Source organism: Nerophis lumbriciformis, linkage group LG01 (genome assembly GCF_033978685.3).
Source record: "Nerophis lumbriciformis linkage group LG01, RoL_Nlum_v2.1, whole genome shotgun sequence".
Classification (NCBI taxonomy): domain Eukaryota; kingdom Metazoa; phylum Chordata; class Actinopteri; order Syngnathiformes; family Syngnathidae; genus Nerophis; species Nerophis lumbriciformis.
The window spans coordinates 8,026,672-8,050,929 of NC_084548.2; the positions used below are offsets into that span (position 1 = coordinate 8,026,672).

At 39.3% G+C, this 24,258-nt stretch overlaps 1 protein-coding gene across 2 annotated transcripts in view; it reads right to left on the reverse strand.

Moving 5' to 3' along the window:
- The window catches only part of celsr3 (cadherin, EGF LAG seven-pass G-type receptor 3), a 283,146-nt gene that overhangs the window by 33,645 nt on the left and 225,243 nt on the right, over nucleotides 1–24,258 (reverse strand). For both annotated transcript variants that reach the window (XM_061974323.1, XM_061974314.1), the window contains 6 exons: nucleotides 22,069–22,275; nucleotides 14,535–14,709; nucleotides 10,488–10,600; nucleotides 8,678–8,757; nucleotides 3,657–3,783; nucleotides 2,270–2,386 (listed from right to left, as the gene is read on the reverse strand). In XM_061974323.1, the coding sequence (XP_061830307.1) occupies nucleotides 2,270–2,386; nucleotides 3,657–3,783; nucleotides 8,678–8,757; nucleotides 10,488–10,600; nucleotides 14,535–14,709; nucleotides 22,069–22,275 (819 nt within the window). The remainder of the gene's footprint in view (nucleotides 1–2,269; nucleotides 2,387–3,656; nucleotides 3,784–8,677; nucleotides 8,758–10,487; nucleotides 10,601–14,534; nucleotides 14,710–22,068; nucleotides 22,276–24,258) is intronic.

The following is a 24,258-nucleotide window of genomic DNA, read 5'->3' on the forward strand; positions in this document are numbered from 1 at the left end:
AAACTAGTTTTAGTATAAGTTTGCTGGTTTCAAGAAATGTAATGCCGAGCGCATATCATTATGTCAAGATAATGGCACTAGCATTTACTTCATTTAAGAATATTTTTCAACATATTGAGCAAAAAGGTCTCATATTTGTTGTTTCTATCAAGAAAAGTGCAATTGTTATTAGTGAGAATATACTTATTTTAAGGTATTTTTGGGTTCATTGAGGTTAGCTAATTTTACTTGTTTTGGAAAGTCTTGACAAGCCGAATTTTCTTGTTCTATTGGCAGATAATTTTGCTTAGTTCAAATAAAATACCCCTCATTTTTGTTTTTGAACACTGACTTTTTGCAGTGTGTCACTTCTTTGATTTGATGTTCATTACTTCCTCGTAGTAGTAGTGTATGTATTTGTGTGTGTGTGTGTGTGTGCGTGTACTTACAATGTATGTTGTTTGCTGTGTGATGTTGCCTCTTCCTATTTGATATCAGGTTAATTTTAGTGTGGTTACTTCTTGCATTGAACTTGCTCTGCTTCTGATGCTGTCTTGTTGACATACAACCACATCAAAAGTAGCGTGCCACGTTACTTCAAACGCATCGGTAACGGCGTTGTAACGTATAGGAAAGTAATTAGATTACTCGTCACTAGTTAAAGTAACGGCGTTAGTAACCTTTTTTCCTAACACTAGAAATGTGTACATGGAAGGTGACGTTATTTATCCTGACAAAGCAAAAAGATCCCCTGTCAGTTATCATTGTCAACTCCCGAGGATAAAAAGCTTTGACAGCAGCAGTTAAAATAGGACATGACCTCAGCTTCCGATAAAGTATCAGACCCATGTACTCCTCGTTCATATTTGATGAGTCAGAAAGGTAAGAGATTATTTCTTATGTGCATAGTTTGACAGAGCAAGGGGGTTAAAACACGGTCCAGTTAGTACATCTAATAATAGCGGATGTTAAGTCCGACAGTGAGAGGTTTTTTTTAACGGAAATGGAGGTTAAAAGGGTGGATGAACTCCCGTCTTAACTAAGATGCTGCACCACTATGCACACACAATGTGAGATACGCTGCACTGGGTGCTATATTATTCTATTTGGGTCAGTGCCCAATCCCTGGAGGCAGGAGGAGAATGAGAGGACAGGAGAAGATGGATGGGAGGATGGATGGCGGGAATGAGCTCACTCAGGTCAATGCAGCAGAAGATGTGGAGTATAAACTCACAAAATGATTTATAACTGTAAATAGTAACACTTCATTAGGCACAAGTACTAGAGATGTCCGATAATATTGGACTGCCGGTATTATCGGCCGATAAAGGCTTCAAAATGTGATATCGGAAATTATCGGTATCAAAAAGTAAAATATATGACTTTTTAAAACGCCGCTGTGTACACGGACGTAGGGGGAAGTACAGAGCGCCAATAAACCTTAAAAGCACTGCCTTTGCGTGCCGGCTTAGTCACATAATATCTACGGCTTTTCACACACACAAGTGAATGCAAACGCATACTTAGTCAACAGCCATACAGGTCACACTGAGGGTGGCCGTATAAACAACTTTAACACTGTTACAAATATGCGCCACACTGTGAACCCACACCAAACAAGAATGACAAACACATTTCGGGAGAACATCCGCACCGTAACACAACATAAACACAACAGAACAAATACCCAGAACCCCTTGCAGCACTAACTATTCCGGGACTCTACAATATACACCGCCCCCGCCACCCCCCACCTCAAGTATAGTATTTCCCATAGTTGTAGTGCGTATCAGGATTATCTCAGGGAGAGCATGTCACAAATTCCAAGCTGCACTTTGTGACTTCAATAATAAATATGGAAGTGCCATGTTGGCATTTTTTTCCCATAACTTGAGTTGATTTATTTTGGAAAATCTTGTTACATTGTTTAATGCATGACAACAAAATTAGGCATAACAACTGTATATATCGGTATCGGTTGATATCGGAATCGGTAATTAAGAGTTGGACAATATCGGAATATCGGCAAAAAAGCCATTATCGGACATCTCAAACAATTACACAATCTAATGAGATCCATTAGATTGTGCAAGATTTTATAAAATAATCTAGTTTTTCACAATACAGCAGCATATTTTTCAATCAATCAATCAATCAATGTTTATTTATATAGCCCTAAATCACAAGTGTCTCAATTTATATTGTAGTAGTTAGCAGTGGTGTAGAAGAGCACTACGTCGTCCACCCTATTGGTAATACTTGGTCGGCTTCCGCAGTGTGCGTAACTCACCGTGTTCTGTGCTGGTCTTGGCGACTCTTCAAGACTCTTCTTACCCAAGCAGGCTACTCTCCAGGCCTCCTTCACCTCAGAGTTGAACACAGTGAAGACCAGCGACACCGACAGACCCTGGGAGACAAAAAGCAGTATGAGCGACCTGGGAGTACTACACATACAGTACGGGCCAAAAGTTTGCTACAAAGACAACATATTTGATGTTCAAACTGATAAACATTTTATTTTTTGCAAATAATCATTAACTTTAGAATTTGATGCCAGCAACACGTGACAAAGAAGTTGGGAAAGGTGTCAATAAATACTGATAAAGTTGAGGAATGCTCATCAAACATTTATTTGGAACATCCCACAGGTGAACAGGCAAATTGGGAACAGGTGGGTGCCATGATTGGGTATAAAAGTAGATTCCATGAAATGCTCAGTCATTCACAAACAAGGATGTGGCGAGGATCACCACTTGGTCAACAAATGCGTGAGCAAATTGTTGAACAGTTTAAGAAAAACCTTTCTCAACCAGCTATTGCAAGGAATTTGGGGATTTCACCATCTACGGTCCGTAATATCATCAAAGGGTTCAGAGAATCTGCAGAAATCACTGCACGTAAGCAGCTAAGCCCGTGACCTTCGATCCCTCACGCTTTACTGCATCAACAAGTGACATCAGTGTGTAAAGGATATCACCACATGGGCTCAAGAACACTTCAGAAACCCACTGTCAGTAACTACAGTTGGTCGCTACATCTGTAAGTGCAAGATAAAACTCTCCTATGCAAGGCGAAAACCGTTTATCAACAACACCCAGAAACGCCGTTGGCTTCGTTGGGCCTGAGCTCATCTAAGATGGACTGATACAAAGTGGAAAAGTGTTCTGTGGTCTGACGAGTCCACATTTCAAATTGTTTTTGGAAACTGTGGACGTTGTGTCCTCCGGACCAAAGAGGAAAAGAACCATCCGGATTGTTATAGGCGCAAAGTTGAAAAGCCAGTATCTGTGATGGTATGGGGGTGTATTAGTGCCCAACACATAGGTAACTTACACATCTGTGAAGGCGCCATTAATGCTGAAAGGTACATACAGGTTTTGGAGCAACATATGTTGCCATCCAAGCAACGTTACCATGGACGCCCCTGCTTATTTCAGCAAGACAATGCCAAGCCACGTGTTACATCAACGTGGCTTCATAGTAAAAGAGTGCGGGTACTGGACTGGCCTGCCTGTAGTCCAGACCTGTCTCCCTTGTACATAACTCCACATGTGTTCATTCATAGTTTTGATACCTTCAGTGACAATCTACAATGTAAATAGTCATAAAAATAAAGAAAACCCATTAAATGAGAAGGTGTGTCCAAACGTTTGGCCTGTACTGTACTTTGTTCATACCTGCACGAGACAGAGGACGTCAAAGATGTAGTAGAAAGCCAGGATGCTGTTGTTCACGGCCATCAAGCCACAGAGCCAGGTGGAGGTGGCCATCATCAGCAGCAGGAAGGCGTTGCGAATGGTCGCGCTGCCAAGGAAAACAGGGTTCTTTGACTCACGTGATCAACATGTGATTTTATGTCTGGCTAATTGAGCTAATAGAAAGCAGATATTTCATCAAATTATCCAGCTTGATTAATAAATACATGCAATGTTGGACAATTTACACATTAGTACAATCAGGGCGAATGGAAAATATTTTCTATACAGTGTTGTACCTCGGTCTTCATACGCCACTAGGGTTGTATGGAATACCGGGATTAGTATAGTACCGCCATACTAATGAATCATTTTTGGTACTATACCGCCTCTGAAAAGTAGCCCCCCCCCCCCTTGCATGGCAGCTCCCGCCATCAGTGTGTGAATGTGTGTGTGAATGGGTGAATGTGGAAATAGTGTCAAAGCGCTTTGAGTACCTTGAAGGTAGAAAAGCGCTATAACAAGTATAACCCATAGCCCATTCGGCAGCGCACAATCACAGAGTACTTACAAGCAGACAGTGTGTAGACAGAAAAGAGAGAATGGACGCATTTTGGCTTAAAAACTAACGATAAAAGTGAAGTTATAACACTGAAACGCCCTCAGGAAGATGTGCTTTAAGACATGGCTTAGATAGCGGCTAAAGTCCAGCCCCAGTCTGCAGTGTTTTAGCTACTTCTAAATCACTAATCCTCGCCTCCATGGCGACAAATAAAGTATGTTTCTTACAAGTATCATCCCTGCAGGACGAGGAATAGTACTATCGACTAGATATGTATATACTAGACATGTAGTGAAGCATGTTTCACTACACACCGTAGCTCAACACTTGACAATGTAAACAAACGTCATAGGTGGATCTACACCTAACATCCACTGTAATGATACCAAGTACAGGCGCGTATCTAGTCGACACTTCAGAAAACCACTGTCAGTAACTACAGTTGGTCGCTACATCTGTAAGTGCAAGTTAAAACTCTCCTATGCAAGGCGAAAACCGTTTATCAACAACACCCAGAAACGCCGTCGGCTTCTCTGGGCCTGAACTCATCTAAGATGGACTGATACAAAGTGGAAAAGTGTTCTGTGGTCTGACGAGTCCACATTTCAAAATTGTTTTTGAAAACTGTGGACGTCGTGTCCTCCGGAACAAAGAGGAAAAGAACCATCCGGATTGTTATAGGCGCAAAGTGTAAAAGCCAGCATCTGTGATGGTATGGGGGTGTATTAGTGCCCAAGACATGGGTAACTTACACACCTGTGAAGGCGCCATTAATGCTGAAAGGTACATACAGGTTTTGGAGCAACATATGTTGCCATCCAAGCAACGTTACCATGGACGCCCCTGCTTATTTCAGCAAGACAATGCCAAGCCACGTGTTACATCAACGTGGCTTCATAGTAAAAGAGTGCGGGTACTAGACTGGCCTGCCTGTAGTCCAGACCTGTCTACCATTGAAAATGTGTGGCGCATTATGAAGCCTAAAATACCACAACGGAGACCCCCGGACATGCTTCACTACACACCGTAGCTCAACACTTGACAATGTAAACAAACGTCATAGGTGGATCTACACCTAACATCCACTGTAATGATACCAAGTACAGGCGCGTATCTAGTCGATAGTACTATGATTACATCGATATTTTTTGGCATCACAACATTTCTTTCGTTTTTTGAAAATTTATATTATGTTTATAAACTCAGGAAATATTTCCCTCAACACATGAGGACTTTGAATATGACCAATGTATGATCCTGTAACTACTTGGTATCGGATTGATACCCAAATTTGTGGTATCATCCAAAACTAATGTAAAGTATCAAACAACAGAAGAATAAGTGATTATTAATTTTTTATATACTGTACATATAATATATAAATACTACATATATGTTATATTTCATATTTCTACTATGGTACATTTTTAGTGTACTTTATACCTTTTGTTTTCGCACTCTTTTTGTGCCCTTGTGTGCTTTATCTTTTCCATTCTTACCCTTTCCATCCTTTGTAACTGAGATACTGAGTGGAACAACTTCCCTTGTGGCTCAATAAAGTTTGTCTAAGTCTAAGTCTTACAGTTAAGAGATGCCGCCTCAGTAGAAGCATTTCGGTCGCAACTTAAAGGGGAACATTATCACAATTTCAGAATGGTTAAAACCATTAAAAATCAGTTCCCAGTGGCTTATTATATTTTTCGAAGTTTTTTAAAAAATTTTACCCATCACGCAATATCCCTAAAAAAAGCTTAAAGGGCCTGATTTTAACCATCGTTATATACACCCGTCCATTTTCCTGTGACGTCACATAGTGAAGCCAACACAAACAAACATGGCGGAAAGAACAGCAAGCTATAGCGACATTAGCTCGGATTCAGACTCGGATTTCAGCGGCTTAAGCGATTCAACAGATTACGAACGTATTGAAACGGATGGTTGTAGTGTGGAGGCAGGTAGCGAAAATGAAATTGAAGAAGAAACTGAAGCTATTGAGCCATATCGGTTTGAACCGTATGCAAGCGAAACCGACACGACAGCCAGCGACACGGGAGAAAGTGAGGACGAATTCGGCGATCGCCTTCTAACCAACGATTGGTATGTGTTTGTTTGGCATTAAAGGAAACTAACAACTATGAACTAGGTTTACAGCATATGAAATACATTTGGCAACAACATGCACTTTGAGAGTGCAGACAGCCCAATTTTCATCAATTAATATATTCTGTAGACATACCCTCATCCGCGCTCTTTTCCTGAAAGCTGATCTGTCCAGTTTTGGAGTTGATGTCAGCAGGCCAGGGAAGCTAGGGTCGATAGGGGGTTTAGCTCGCTCGTCTGCGGGAACAAACTGCCGCCATTGCTTGCCGTGCTAGTGAGGTCCTTTGTCCCTGAAATGCTCACACACTCCGGTAGATTCAATGGGGGTCTGGCGGCAGATTTCTTTGACTTTATCGTTGGAAATGCATCTGCTTTGAGTGTCGCAGGATATCCACACATTCTTGCCATCTCTGTCGTAGCATAGCTTTCGTCGGTAAAGTGTGCGGAACAAACGTCCAATTTCTTGCCACTTTCGCATCTTTGGGCCACTGGTGCAACTTGAATCCGTCCCTGTTCGTGTTGTTACACCCTCCGACAACACACCGACGAGGCATGATGTCTCCAAGGTACGGAAAACGGAAAATAACAGAGCTGATTTGACTCGGCGTTTGAGAAAATGGCGGATTGCTTCCCGTTGTGACGTCATCGCTCCGAGAGCGAATAATAGAAAGGCGTTTAATTCACCAAAATTCACCCATTTAGAGTTCGGAAATAGGTTAAAAAAATATATGGTCTTTTTTCTGCAACATCAAGGTATATATTGACGCTTACATAGGTCTGGTGATAATGTTCCCCTTTAAAACTCATCGATATGCTTTCAAACAGACTGTTTTAGACCACTTGACCTGCCGCTTCTCTTGTCTGTCCCCCCTAACCAGGGATAATCTTTGGAGAGGTTCCAGTCTTGATGGGTCGCAACCTGTTCTAAGTCATGACCCGGTGTGGACCACTCTACTATGACACGGATGAAGAGCTCCTACAACCCTCTGCTTGCCCCCAATGACTGAACCCTCACATTATCATGAATAATGCAATAACTGTACCCACTTGGCATTCATTAGAGCCAGCAAAAACCAAAACAAATCAATATACAGTCGCGATCAAAAGTTTACATACACTTGTAAAGAACATAATGTCATGGCTGTCTTGAGTTTCCAATCATTTCTACAACTCTGATTCTTTTGTGATAGAGTGATTGGAGCACATACTTGTTGGTCATAAAAAACATTCATGAATTTTGGTTCTTTTATGAATTTACTGAAAATGTGAGCAAATCTGCTGGGTCAAAAGTATACATACAGCAATGTTAATATTTGCTTACCCTTGGCAAGTTTCACTGCAATAAGGTGCTTTTGGTAGCCATCCACAAGCTTCTGCTTGAATATTTGACCACTCCTCTTGACAAAATTGGTGCACTTCAGCTAAATTTGTTGGTTTTCTGACATGGACTTGTTTCTTCAGCATTGTCCACACGTTTAAGTCAGGACTTTGGGAAGGCCATTCCAAAACCTTCATTCTAGCCTGATTTAGCCATTCCTTGACCACTTTTGACGTGTGTTTGGGGTCATTGTCCTGTTGGAACACCGAACTGCGCCAAAGACCCAAACAGCTCAATTTTAGTTTCATCTGACCACAGAACCTTCCTCAAGAAGGTCTTACCTTTGTCCATGTGATGTCAGATGAAACAAAAATTGAGCTGTTTGTCCACAATACCCAGCAATATGTTTGGAGGAGAAAAGGTGAGGCCTTTAATCCCAGGAACACCATACCTACCGTCAAGCATGGTGGTGGTAGTATTATGCTGCCAATGGAACTGGTGCTTTAAATGGGACAATGAAAAAGGAGGATTAAATCACCCCAGTGGGACGTCGATGTGAATGACTATGAGAAACCTTGGAGAGGACCGCATATGTGGGTAACCCCCTCCCCTCTATGGGAGACCGAAAGCAATGGATGTCGAGTGGGTCTGACATAATATTGTGAAAGTCCAGTCCATAGTGAATCCAACATATCAGCAAAAGTCCAGTCCATAGTCCAATGTCATCAGTGTTTGAACCTGACAATGTGTCTTAAATATCTCATACTCACTGCCATTCAAAAAGCATATAATTCCTTTAAAAAGGATCACGATAAAAGTAATTATAGCAACCTTAGTGTTCATGTAGATTTCATGCTTCGGGGAATGTGTGTGAATGGGTAAATGTGATGTACAATTTAAAGTGCTTTGGGTTGTAAACCAGGTATAAGAAAGCGCTGTAAAAATGCAGACCAGACGATTTACCAAATGTGGAAAATAGATAGTTGATTTAGTAAAATAGAAGCTTTTTGGTGCTGTACTCACATGACAGGGAGTTTCTTGGTCTCCTTCTGTGAAGGGTTACAAGACATCTTGGCTACAATCATGAAAATACCTCCATTGATCTGGACAGACAGAAGAAAACACTTTTTTTTCCCCAGGAGAACAATCAACATTTTTCTGCACACTAATAGATCTCACTCTAGTTTAATGATTCCTTTTTTTTCCTTTCATACAAACCCTGTTTCCATATGAGTTGGGAAATTGTGTTAGATGTAAATATAAACGGAATACAATGATTTGCAAATCATTTTCAACCCATATTCAGTTGAATATGCTACAAAGACAACATATTTGATGTTCAAACTCATAAACATTTTTTTTTTTTTACAAATAATCATTAACTTTAGAATTTGATGCCAGCAACACGTGACAAAGAAGTTGGGAAAGGTGGCAATAAATACTGATAAAGTTGAGGAATGCTCATCAAACGCTTATTTGGAACATCCCACAGGTGAACAGGCAAATTGGGAACAGGTGGGTGCCATGATTGGGTATAAAAGTAGATTCCATGAAATGCTCAGTCATTCACAAACAAGGATGGAGCGAGATTCATCACTTTGTCAACAAATGCATGAGAAAATTGTTGAACAGTTTAAGAAAAACCTTTCTCAACCAGCTATTGCAAGGAATTTAGGGATTTCACCATCTACGGTACGTAATATCATCAAAGGGTTCAGAGAATCTGGAGAAATCACTGCACGTAAGCAACTTAGCCCGTGACCTTCGACCCCTCAGGCTGTACTGCATCAACAAGCGACATCAGTGTGTAAAGGATATCACCACATGGGCTCAGGAACACTTCAGAAACCCACTGTCAGTAACTACAGTTGGTCGCTACGTCTGTAAGTGCAAGTTAAAACTCTCCTATGGAAGGCGAAAACCGTTTATCAACAACACCCAGAAACGCCGTTGGCTTCGCTGGGCCTGAGCTCATCTAAGATGGACTGATACAAAGTGGAAAAGTGTTCTGTGGTCTGACGAGTCCACATTTCAAATAGTTTTTGGAAACTGTGGACGTCGTGTCCTTCGGACCAAAGAGGAAAAGAACCATCCGGATTGTTATAGGCGCAAAGTTGAAAAGCCAGCATCTGTGATGGTATGGGGGTGTATTAGTGCCCAAGACATGGGTAACTTACACATCTGGGAAGGCGCCATTAATGCTGAAAGGTAAATACAGGTTTTGGAGCAACATATGTTGCCATCCAAGCAATGTTACCATGGACGCCCCTGCTTATTTCAGCAAGACAATGCCAAGCCACGTGTTACATCAACGTGGCTTCATAGTAAAAGAGTGCGGGTACTATACTGGCCTGCCTGTAGTCCAGACCTGTCTCCCATTGAAAATGTGTGGTGCATTATGAAGCCTAAAACACCACAACGGAGACCCCCGGACTGTTGAACAACTTAAGCTGTACATCAAGCAAGAATGGGAAAGAATTCCACCTGAGAAGCTTAAAAAATGTGTCTCCTCAGTTCCCAAACGTTTACTGAGTGTTGTTAAAAGGAATGGCCATTTAACACAGTGGTGAACATGCCCTTTCCCAACTAAAAATTTTAAGTTAATTATTATTTGCACAAAAAAAATAAAGTTTATGAGTTTGACCATCAAATATCTTGTCTTTGTAGTGCATTCAATTGAATATGGGTTGAAAAGGATTTGCAAATCATTGTATTCCGTTTATATTTACATCTAACACAATTTCCCAACTCATATGGAAACAGGGTTTGGTATTTTCAACATGTTACCTAGAAATGTTCATACAAAACATACACTGCAGGGAGAAATGATTACCAGTATGACGATGCCGATGGGCCCGGCAAAGCTCCAAATAAGCTTGTCGTAGATCGAGATCCAACAGAAGTCTGGGTTACCGTAACCTTCAGGGTCCAAGCCCACAGCCAGACCTTCCACGGAGAAAGACACAAGCACAGTTATCATTTATCTACAAATAATAAACTCACTTTGACTGTTTTATTGTACCAAGCATGTGTTTCTAAGATGTATGTGTAAGTAATTCAATAAAGGTCATGTTAGTGACATACTATGCTGTATGTATTGTCGGCATGTGAGGGAAATTGAGTTGTATACAGGAAATAATTAGGAGATAGAGGGAGAGGCCGACAGAAATGACTTGCTAATAGGATGTGTCCACGCCAAAATAAAGATGCCGCCTTGTGTGTGTGTGCATTTCAGTGTACTATCTCATAGCTGAAATGGAAACTGGGCTCCGTGCAAATGCCACAAGCGCATCTTATCTGCACAGACAGCTGGTGTAGGCGGGTGCACGTGCAGGACGTGGCTGTGCCGCGTCTGAAAGGTGTGAGCACATGTATTGACCCAGTAGCAGGGGCAGTTTTTCCTTCTGCACGAGACATTTTAGATTTACCACAGCGTCAATCGCATAATTTAGGCGTCAGGTGTGCACCCAAACCCATCTCATCTGATTTGATGTTCCTGTAAAGATCATGGCACTTGTCAATCAAATAGCCTAGTGGGCGTATAGCAGGGCTGATATATGACAACGTTTTATTAGCCTGAACTATACCTAACAACAAGTTAGGGGTGTCAAAAGTCATTTTAGCTCAGGAGGAAAATCTATTACCGAGTGGGCCGGAATGGTAAAATCATGGCATGATAACTTAAAAATAAAGACAACTCCAGGTTTTTTTCTTTGTTTTACTTTAACCAAAAATAGAAAAAGCACACTATGAAAATTCACAAATAATACTCTCACTGCAAAAACTGAAATCTAAGTAAGTTTAAATATCTGAAATAAGGGTGATATTTGCTTATTTTCTGTCTGATAAGATAATTCTTCTCAGTAAGCAAATTTGACGTGTTTTGGTCCTAAATGATCTCAGTAAGATATTACAGCTTGTTGCTGAGATTTGATGACCTATATTGAGTAAAACATGCTTGAAACTAGAATATCAACTGTTGCAAAGCTGTGTCATCAACACTCACAAGTATAAAACTCCTTTTTCAAAGTAATAATTTCTTATTTCAAGCATGAGAAAAAAAATCATGATTTTGACACAATTGTGTCTCATAATTAAAACAGATGACAGCCAAATGGACTTTGCTGTTTTATTTTCAATGAAACAATAGAAAATATGTACTCATATAGTAGCACAGTTGGTACAGTACAGTACTCTGACAGTTGATATTTAAACATTTAACATGTGACATTTCTAATCATTTTGAATGGAAATAGTTCATGCACATTCAGATAAATTCTTCAAAATTACAATTAAAAAAAATTTGGTCGGGGGCCGGGCTGTAGATATATGTATTCCTTGCGCACTTGGCGCGATGATGTCATTTTATTGATGGGAAAATGCAAGAAATGTAATGCCGAGCGCATATCATTATGTCAAGATAATGGCACTAGCATTTACTTCATTTAAGAAAATTTTTCAACATATTGAGCAAAAAGGTCTCTTTTTTTCTACCAAGAAAAGTGCACTTGTTATTAGTGAGAATATACTTATTTTAAGGTATTTTTGGGTTCATTGAGGTTAGCTAATTTTACTTGTTTTGGAAAGTCTTGACAAGCCGAATTGTCTTGTTCTATTGGGAGATATTTTTGCTTAGTTCAAGTAAAATGCCCCTAACTTTTGCATTTTTTCTTTCTTGTTTTTGAACACTTTTTGCAGTGCTAGACAAAGCACTTAAAGTTTGTTGATAATTCTGAGGAAATTGGTGCAGTTTCAAAAACACAATGATCTTAAACTTGGTTTCAGTGTATCTACAAAACCAGGATTAAACTTTAAGTCACAGTCTTTCTGGATTTGAACAAAAAACACAACACATAAACTCGTCAAAGTATCAAATACCTCCTTTGTCATGTCCACGTATCAATCCAGGGCTAACTCAACAAACCGTAAGAAACGGAGGTAAAAACTAGAAATGTCCGATAATGTCTTTTTTGCCGATATCCGATATTCCGATATTGTCCAACTCTTAATTACCGATTCCGATATCAACTGATATCGATATCAACCGATACCGATATATACAGTCGTGGAATTAACACATTATTATGCCTAATTTTGTTGTGATGCCCCGCTGGATGCATTAAACAATGTAACAAGGTTTTCCAAAATAAATCAACTCAAGTTATGGAAAAAAAATGCCAACATGGCACTGCCATATTTATTATTGAAGTCACAAAGTGAGGTGGGGGTAGTGGGAGGGTGTATATTGTAGCGTCCCGGAAGAGTTAGTGCTGCATGGGGTTCTGGGTATTTGTTCTGTTGTGTTTATGTTGTGTTACGGTGCGGATGTTCTCCCGAAATGTGTTTGTCATTCTTGTTTGGTGTGGGTTCAGAGTGTGGCGCATATTTGTAACAGTGTTAAAGTTGTTTATACGGCCACCCTCAGTGTGACCTGTATGGCTTTTGACCAAATATGCATTGCATTCACTTTGGTGTGTGAAAAGCCGTATATATTGTGTTATATAGGCCGGCACGCAAAGGCAGTTCCTTTAAGGTTTATTGGCGCTCTGTACTTCTCCCTACATCCGCGTACCACTCCTTACAGCGGCGTTTTAAAAAGTCATACATTTTACTTTTTGAAACCGAAACCGATAATTTCCGATATTACATTTTAAAACATTTATCGGCCAATAATATCGGCAGCCCGATATTATCGGACATCTCTAGTAAAAACAATTAAAAAGGGTTAAGTTCACTTTTCTCGTCTTTGACAGAGACATGTTATGGCAACGAGGGTGCCAAATGGCGATGTGTTCGAAGCAGAAAACATAAAACGGCATGTTTTAAGTTTGATGTGGGTCGAGGAGGAGGAGCCACAGTCACCCTTAACTGTGTACCTCTTGCTTGGCCCGGTATAAACCGTTTGCTTGCCTAACAGAATTGCTATTGTGACATGCAGTGGACACATTTAGAACAGCAATTTCTTTCATTAAAAAAAAAAAAAGCAGCTCATTTTAATACTTGGCAAAACTCATCACGCGGGCCGGATAAAACCTGTTCGTAGGTTTGACACCCCTGTACTAAGCAAACCTTGGGTGGTAATTAGCTTTTAGCGTAACGTTATCTCATTTTGCGGTGTGTGTGTGTGTTACGGACATCAAAGCCCTGTCTGTCTGTTATTTCACTTTACCTTTTTCTGTGTTGATTGAGCTGTGTTGAAGCAGCAAAAAAGGACATTATGTTAAATGAAGAGTTTCTGTCTCTGATAGTTGATATAATAATGTAAGTGCATCATTAAGCCTACATGAACTCCATGGTGATCAGTGATGCATAGTCTCTCCTATTGCTATTGTACTATTTTTTCAGCTATAGTTACATTAATCATTAGTAATGGAGCAGCCTAGTTTTGAATGGCAGGGTCCCTGCTATCACATGTTGATAAAAATATAACATTTACATTATAAAAATCAACCACAGGCTTCCCAAATGCTGTAATAAATTAAGCATGATGAGTTGACTTGAAACTGTTTAATGTTGCACTTTTTATATGTAGAAGAAAAGTTTTGTCATTTTATTTAATCTGAGCAACAACTTGAGGCAGTTTAATGTTGATTAACGTGGGCAGAATTATTATAGTGTTCCCAATGTTAAAAGGATAAAGCCATTGTTTACAAATTTGGTAAATAAATAACCAAAAAATTTATATTTTGTTGTTTTCTTACTGTACCGAAAATGAACCGAACCGTGACCTCTAAACCGAGGTACGTACCGAACCGAAATTTTTGTGTACCGTTACACCTCTACATCGGACACTAAAAAAGGAAGCATATTCAAGAAAGTACTGTGCCTGATGTCTATCCTATAAGTAATGTTTGCAACAACAAAAAAAGTGTGTGTATACCCGTAATGATAGCAGGCACGCCCCAGCCGATGGCGTAGTAGAACCTCATGGCTCCAAAGTTGATGTTCCGTTGCTCAGTCTGCATCCTGTAGATGTGAAGGCCCTCCACAAACATCCAAGCAAATGTGGACATGAAGAAGTAATGCAGCAGGATGGCCACCACCGTGCACAGGAACTAGAAGGGAGGGAAGAGACGAGTGACTCAGAGGAAGAATGGATGAAGGAAAGAAGGAGGTATAGAATCCGAGGCCAGACAGATGGCTCGAAGATAAGAAGCGGGGAAGATGACGGCGAAAGACACCGAGAGTCAAAGCGAATGAGGAAGAAGGTAAGCATGACGCATATAATCTTTCTAATGGATTTATGCTGGGCACACACATACTTTTCTTTTTACAGTGCAGCCCTGATGTGACAGGCATCAGTGATTGAATCATTAATATCACTAAACAAGCAGAACATGCAGGAATTGTGCAAGTGAATGTGTGCAATAATAAATTAGGGTTAAAAGGACTTAACTAGGACACGTGTGAAAGTGAACGCGGGTTCACAGAACTATGAAAACGATAACCTCACTACAGTACGTGCAGAAGACATAATATCATGATATTACACTGCAAAAACTGAAATCTAGGTAAGATGAAATATCTCAAATGAGGGTGATATTTGCTAATTTTCTTTTTGATAATATAATTCTTCTCACTAAGCAGATTTTATGTTAGTGTTTTACTTGTTTTAAGTGTTTTGGTCCTAAATGATCTCAGTAAGATATTACAGCTTGTTACTGAGATTTGATGACCTATATTGAGTAAAACATGCTTGAAACTAGAATATCAACTGTTGCAAAGCTGTGTCATCAACACTCACAAGTAGGGATGTCCGATAATGGCTTTTTGCCGATATCCGATATTCCGATATTGTTCAACTCTTTAATTACCGGTACCGATATCAACCGATATATGCAGTCGTGGAATTAACACATTATTATGCCTAATTTGGACAACCAGGTATGGTGAAGATAAGGTTCTTTTTAAAAAAAAAAAAAAAAAATAAGATAAATAAATTAAAAACAATTTGTTGAATAAAAAATAAAGTAAAACAATATAAAAACAGCTACATAGAAACTAGTAATTAATGAAAATGAGTAAAATTAACTGTTAAAGGTTAGTACTATTAGTGGACCAGCAGCACGCACAATCATGTGTGCTTACGGACTGTATCCCTTGCAGACTGTATTGATATATATTGATATATAATGTAGGAACCAGAATATTAATAACAGAAAGAAACAACCCTTTTGTGTGAATGAGTGTAAATGGGGGAGGGAGGTTTTTTGGGTTGGTGCACTAATTCTAAGTGTATCTTGTGTTTTTTATGTTGATTTAATACAAAAAAAAACAAACAAACAAAAAAAAAAAACGATACCGATAATTAAAAAAAACGATACCGATAATTTCCGATATTACATTTTAACGCATTTAACGCCGCCGGACATCTCTACTCACAAGTATAAAACTACTTTTTTAAAGTAAAGCATGAAAAAAAAAATCATGATGCCGAGCGCATATCATTATGTCAAGATAATGGCACTAGCATTTACTTCGTTTAAGAATATTTTTCAACATATTGAGCAAAAAGGGCTCTTTTTCAGTGGCCTAGTGGTTAGAGACTGGGCTTTCTGCTCTGCCGCTCCCAGTCTGTGGAACGCTCTCCCAGACCACCTGAGGGCACCACATACCGTGGATGCTTTTAAAAAAGGCTTAAAAACCCTTCTTTTAAAAAAATTTTTTTTTTTTAGATATATGCATACTAGTTCTAGCTATTTGACTAGTTCTAGCTATTTTTTTATTTTTTTTATTTTTTATTTTTTTTAATACACTGTAGCACTTTGAGGTTGTTTACTCAATGGAAAGTGCTTTTTACAAAAAAAAAATCTATTATTATTATTATTATTATTATTATTATTAGAGTGTCCGCCCTGAGATTGGTAGGTTGTGAGTTCAAACCCCAGCCGGCCGAGTCATACCAAAGACTATAAAAATGAGACCCATTACCTCCCTGCTTGGCACTCAGCATCAAGGGTTGGAAATGGGGGTTAAATCATCAAAAATGATTCCCGGGCGCTGCCACCGCTGCTGCTCCCTGCTCCCCTTCCCTCCCAGGGGGTGAACAAGGGGATGGGTCAAATGCAGAGGACAAATTTCACCACACCTAGTGTGTGTGGGACAATCATTGGTACTTTAACTTTAACTTTTTTTTTTCTACCAAGAAAAGTGCACTTGTTATTAGTGAGAATATACTTATTTTAGGGTATTTTTGGGTTAATTGAGGTTAGCTAATTTTACTTGTTTTGGAAAGTCTTGACAATCCAAATTTTCTTGTTCTATTGGCAGATAATTTTGCTTAGTTCAAATAAAATACCCCTAGATTTTGTATTTTTTGCAGTCTAACCCTTTATGGATTATACTAAATTTCAATTGAAAAACAAAAATAGCAATACTTTACAGTACATTAATACATAGTAGCTGTAGTACTGTTAGTATTTTATTAAAAAAAAATCTAAATATGTTGAATTTGAACATGAATGTATTGAATTGTATTATATATATTCATGTGTTAGCATTTTGTAATTATATATGCATTTATGTATGCCTATTAGAATCCTTAAAATGTAACTGATAACAGAAATATGATTAAAATGCTTTCCTTATTCCTAATAACCTTACTCAGTGGCCTAGTGGTTAGAGTGTCCGCCCTGAGATGGGTAGGTTGTGAATTCAAACCCCGGCCGAGTCATACCCAAGACTATAAAAATGGGACCCATTACCTCCCTGCTTGGCACTCAGCATCAAGGGTTGAAATTGGGGGTTAAATCACCAAAGATGATTCCCGGGCGCGGCCACCGCTGCTGCTCACTGCTCCCCTCACCTCCCAGGGGGTTATCAAGGGTGGTGGGTCAAATGCAGAGAATAATTTCGCCACACCGAGTGTGTGTGTGACAATCATTGGTACTTTAACTTGAACTAATTTACTGAAGGACTATAGTACCGTATTTTTCGGACTATAAGTCACAGTTTTTTTCATAGTTTGGCCGGGGGTGCAACTTATACTCAGGAGTAACTTATGTGTGAAATTATTAAAACATTACCATAAAATATCAAATAATATTATTAATCTCATTCACGTAAGAGACTAGACGTATAAGATTTCATGGGATTTAGCGATTAGGAGTGAAAGATTGTTTGGTAAACGTATAGCATGTTCTATATGTTATAGTTATTTGAATGACTCTTACCATAATATGTTACGTTAACATACCAGGCACGTTCTCAGTTGGTTATTTATGCCTCATATAACGTAGACTTATTCAGCCTGTTGTTCACTATTCTTTATTTATTTTAAATTGCCTTTCAAATGTCTATTCTTGCTGTTGGGTTTTATCAAATAAATTCCCCCCAAAAATGCGACTTATACTCCAGTGCGACTTATATATGTTTTTTTCCTTCTTTATTATGCATTTTCGGCCGGTGCGACTTATACTCCGAAAAATACGGTAACTTTAGTATATTTACGATTATTAAAATTATGCATCTGATATTTTTATTACCATATTATTTCATATTTAACCAAAAAAAAAAAAAAACATGAATGCAAATATACTGTATAAAAATCAATTTCTAGTTTTCGTATGTAATTATCTATTCATGTACTGTGTGCATACTTTACCGTGGTACCTTGCCTAATAAAGACTTTATATTTTTAAGTCATTTATAATCATTTATGTACAGCGCAATAATTGTTTTATATCAGTATCAATAGTGACATCTACTGTAAGTGAATCATGTCTTTAAAATGCACAGAAACTGCAGCAGCAAGGGAATGAACCCATGTGGTACATTTCAGTCCCACATTACCACGCATCAACACACATGCACACTTGCATAAGGCACCAACTCAACTGTGGAAGTGAGCGACAAACCGCACAAAATGACAACCGCTGTAAGCATTAACATGCTCTCCTGAGCGTGATGTGCAGAAATCGAAAAAGCTGGAGGTAACCGGTCTCACTGTACAGCTGACTGTGTGAAGATGCACTTTAATTAATGTGATTTCATGCTGACTGAGCACATATGTGCAGCACTTCTGGAACAAAGTAAGATGTATGGTTTAAAAAAAATATTACTATATTATAATATAATTATTAATCATATCAGAAGTAGCCAGGGGGAAGGAATGGAAGCTATATACAATTACACACACACATATATATATATATACATATACAGTATATATATATATATATATATATATATATATATATATATACAGTATATATATATATATATATATATATACATACATACATACATACATACATACATACATACATACATACACATATATTTATATATATATATATATATATATATATATATATATATATATATATATATATATATATATATATGTATATATATATATATACTGTATATATATATATATATATATATATATACATACAGTACAGGCCAAAAGTTTGGACACACTTTCTCATTTGCATGCATTTTCTTTATTTTCATGACTACCGTATTTTTGGGACTATAAGTCGCAGTTTTTTTCATAGTTTGGCCGGGGGTGCGACTTATACTCAGGAGCGACTTATGTGTGAAATTATTAACACATTAGCGCAAAATATCAAATAATATTATTTATCTCATTCACGTAAGAGACTAGACGTATAAGATTTCATGGGATTTAGCAATTAGGAGTGACAGATTGTTTGGTAAACGTATAGCATGTTTTATATGTTATAGTTATTTGAATGACTCTTACCATAATATAATACGTTAACATACCAGGCACATTCTCAGTTGGTTATTTATGCCTCATATAACGTACACTTATTCAGCCTGTTGTTCACTATTCTTTATTTATTTTGAATTGCCTTTCAAATGTCGATTCTTGGTGTTGGCTTTTATCGAATACATTTCCCCAAAAAATGCGACTTATGGTCCAGTGCGACTTATATATGTTTTTTTCCTTCTTTATTATGCATTTTCGGCCGGTGCGACTTATACTCCGAAAAATACGGTATTTACATTGTAGATTGTCACTGAAGGCATCAAAACTATGACACCTGTGAAACGAAAACCATATCAGGTGACTACCTCTTGAAGCTCATCGAGAGAATGCCAAGAGAGTGCAAAACAGTAATCAGAAACTAGAATATAAAACATGTTTTCAGTTATTTCACCTTTTTTTTGTTAAGTACATAACTCCACATGTGTTCATTCATAGTTTCGATGCCTTCAGTGACAATCTACAATATAAATAGTCATGAAAATAAAGAAAACGCATTGAATGAGAAGGTGTGTCCAAACCCTCCGGAGTATAAGTCGCACCGGACGAAAATGCATAATAAAGAAGGAAAAAAACATATATAAGTCGCACAGGAGTATAAGTCACATTTTTTGGGGAAATTAATTTGATAAAAGCCAACACCAAGAATAGACATTTGAAAGGCAATTTAAAATAAATAAAGAATAGTGAACAACAGGCTGAATAAGTGTACGTTATATGAGGCATAAATAACCAACTGGTATGTTAACGTAACATATTATGGTAAGAGTCATTCAAATAACTATAACATATAGAACATGCTATACGTTTACCAAACAATCTGTCACTCCTGATCGCTAAATCCCATGAAATCTTATACGTCTAGTCTCTTACGTGAATGAGATAAATAATATTATTTGATATTTTACAGTAATGTGTTAATAATTTCACACATAAGTCGCTCCTGAGTATAAGTCGCACCTCCGGCCAAACTATGAAAAAAACTGCGACTTGTAGTCAGAAAAATATGGTATATATATATATATATATATATATCTATATACGTGTATATATATATATATATATATATATATATATATATATATATATATATATACATATATATATATATATATATATATATATATATACATATATATATATATATATATATCTTAGAAATGCGCGGTTTGCGGACACAACCGCGGAGTCCGCGGATTATCCGCGGATCGGGCGGTTGAAATAAAAAAAAATTAGATTTTATCCGCGGGTCGGGTCGGGCGGTTGAAATAAAAAAAAATTGATTTTAAATAGATTCAGGCGGGTGGCAGTTAAACCAATTCGGAAACATATATACATAGTTAAATGTTGTTACCCACATACGAAAAACGAGCAGGCACCTGCTGCATATGCCACAACAGAAGAAGAAAAAAAAAAAGAGATGGACACTTTTACAGAGCGGAGAAGGGACGCCTCGCCGGGGTCCGGGACCGAGGCCCCTTCCCCCGAGAGGGCCCCACCGGGAGCCGTAGCTGAGGGGATCCGCGAGAAGGGCCCGACGCACGTCCAGGGTCACCACCGCGCCCACCGCACGACACCCCGCCTCGTCCGCCTTTGCCGCGGCCGGCGTCACGCGCAGCAGGTAAGCAGCTTACCTGCCCGCCACCCCCGTGGCTGGGGGCTCGTAACAGGGGTCACTCCACGCGCTCCGCCCGCGCAGCTTACCTGCCCGCCACCCCCGTTGCCGGGGGCGCGTAACAGGGGCCACTCCGCGCGCAGTGCGCTCACGAAAGGGGTGGGGCAATCAGAACTGGCGCTGCGGGATGAACCGAACGCCGGGTTAAGGCGCCCGATGCCGACGCTCATCAGACCCCAGAAAAGGTGTTGGTTGATATAGACAGCAGGACGGTGGCCATGGAAGTCGGAACCCGCTAAGGAGTGTGTAACAACCCACCTGCCATATCAACAAGCCCTGAAAATGGATGGCGCTGGAGCGTCGGGCCCATACCTGGCCGTCGCCGGCAGCGAGAGCCGCTAGGGCTAGGCCGCGACGAGTAGGATGGGCGCCGCGGTGCGCGCTGAAGCCTCGGGCGCGAGCCCGGGTGCGAGGGACATCGCACCTCCACGCGCTTGGAGGTGCGCTCAGCGCGGCTCCCAGATGATTGCTGCATTGGATCAGTCGCCTTTCTTTAACAGGCAAAAGCTTTATAACCTCACTAATGCTTTGCATCGTCTATATTAGATATATAACAACGGGCGGGTGCGGGCGGGTGCGGTGTTGATTAAATGTTAATTCGGGTGGATGCGGATGGTTGACGACTTTTGTCATGCGGTTGCGGATGAAATAATTGCCTATCCGCGCATCTCTAATATATATACATATATATATACATATATATATATATATACATCTATATATATATATATATACATATATATATATATATATATACATCTATATATATACATCTATATATATATATATATATGTATATATATATATATATATGTGTATATATATATATATATATATATATGTGTATATATATATATATATATATATATGTGTATATATATATATATATATATATACACATCTATATATATATATATACACTTAAAATCGCTGTCTACAGATCCCAGTTAAAATTAGATTTTTTGAGAGAGTGATGGTGGATATTTAAAGTCAAGTACCAACCTGTTGCTCAGTCTGATTGACCCCCATTAGAAACACAAGCTCAGACAGAAACATGGCTGCCGCCGTGTTGGAATGGATGCTGCGGCTGTTGGACTTGAGGCCTCGGAGGCAGGACAGCACCAGGACGGTGAGGAGGAGAGCCAGCATGGATAGCACCAGAGAGGAATAAGTAACCAGGGCGAGTGTCTCCAGATCTCCTTCAAGTTGCTGCTCGTGGGAAAAGACAAATGGATGGAAAAGAGCTGCTAAGAGGCCGGTTAAGTTCAAACCCCGTTTCTATATGAGTTGGGAAATTGTGTTAGATGTAAATATAAACGGAATACAATGATTTGCAAATCCTTTTCAACCCATATTCAGTTGAATATGCTACAAAGACAACATATTTGATGTTCAAACTGATAAACTTTTTTTTTTTTGCAAATAATCATTAACTTTAGAATTTGATGCCAGCAACACGTGACAAAGAAGTTGGGAAAGGTGGCAATAAATACTGATAAAGTTGAGGAATGCTCATCAAACACTTATTTGGAACATCCCACAGGTGAACAGGCTAATTGGGAACAGGTGGGTGCCATGATTGGGTATAAAAGTAGATTCCATGAAATGCTCAGTCATTCACAAACAAGGATGGGGCGAGGGTCACCACTTTGTCAACAAATGCGTGAGCAAATTATTGAACAGTTTAAGAAAAACCTTTCTCAACCAGCTATTGCAAGGAATTTAGGGATTTCACCATCTACGCTCCGTAATATCATCAAAGGGTTCAGAGAATCTGGAGAAATCACTGCACGTAAGCAGCTAAGCCCGTGACCTTCGACCCCTCAGGCTGTACTGCATCAACTGCATCCACTCTTCCACGGCGTGGCGCAGTGGAAGAGTGGCCGTGCGCGACCCGAGGGTCCCTGGTTCAATCCCCACCTAGTACCAACCTCGTCATGTCCGTTGTGTCCTGAGCAAGACACTTCACCCTTGCTCCTGATGGGTTCTGGTTAGCGCCTTGCATGGCAGCTCCCTCCATCAGTGTGTGAATGTGTGTGTGAATGGGTAAAATGTGGAAGTAGTGTCAAAGCGCTTTGAGTACCTTGAAGGTAGAAAAGCGCTATACAAGTACAACCCATTTATTTATTTAACAAGCGACATCAGTGTGTAAAGGATATCCCCACATGGGCTCGGGAACACTTCACAAACCCACAGTCAGTAACTACAGTTGGTCGCTACATCTGTAAGTGCAAGTTAAAACTCTCCTATGCAAGGCGAAAACCGTTTATCAACAACACCCAGAAACGCCGTCGGCTTCGCTGGGCCTGAGCTCATCTAAGATGGACTGATACAAAGTGGAAAAGTGTTCTGTGGTCTGACGAGTCCACATTTCAAATTGTTTTTGGAAACTGTGGACGTCGTGTCCTCCGGACCAAAGAGGAAAAGAACCATCCGGATTGTTATAGGCGCAAAGTTGAAAAGCCAGCATCTGTGATGGTATGGGGTTGTATTAGTGCTCAAGACATGGGTAACTTACACATCTGTGAAGGCGCCATTAATGCTGAAAGGTACATACAGGTTTTGGAGCAACATATGTTGACATCCAAGCAACGTTACCATGGACGCCCCTGCTTATTTCAGCAAGACAATGCCAAGCCACGTGTTACGTCAACGTGGCTTCATAGTAAAAGAGTGCGGGTACTAGACTGGCCTGCCTGTAGTCCAGACCTGTCTCCCATTGAAAATGTGTGGCGCATTATGAAGCCTAAAATAGCACAACGGAGACCCCCGGACTGTTGAACAACTTAAGCTGTACATCAAGCAAGAATGGGAAAGAATTCCACCTGAGAAGCTTAAAAAATGTGTTTCCTCAGTTCCCAAACGTTTACTGAGTGTTGTTAAAAGGAAATGCCATGTAACACAGTGGTGAACATGCCCTTTCCCTAATATTTTGGCACGTGTTGCAGCCATGAAATTCTAAGTTAATTATTATTTGCAAAAAAAAAAAAAAAGTTTATGAGTTTGAACATCAAATATGTTGTCTTTGTAGTGCATTCAATTGAATATGGGTTGGAAAGGATTTGCAAATCATTGTATTCCGTTTATATTTACATCTAACACAATTTCCCAACTCATATGGAAACGGGGTTTGTATTTATTGGATAATATTTTCTAGTGGTAAAATGCAGCTGCAGATAATAACATGGTTTT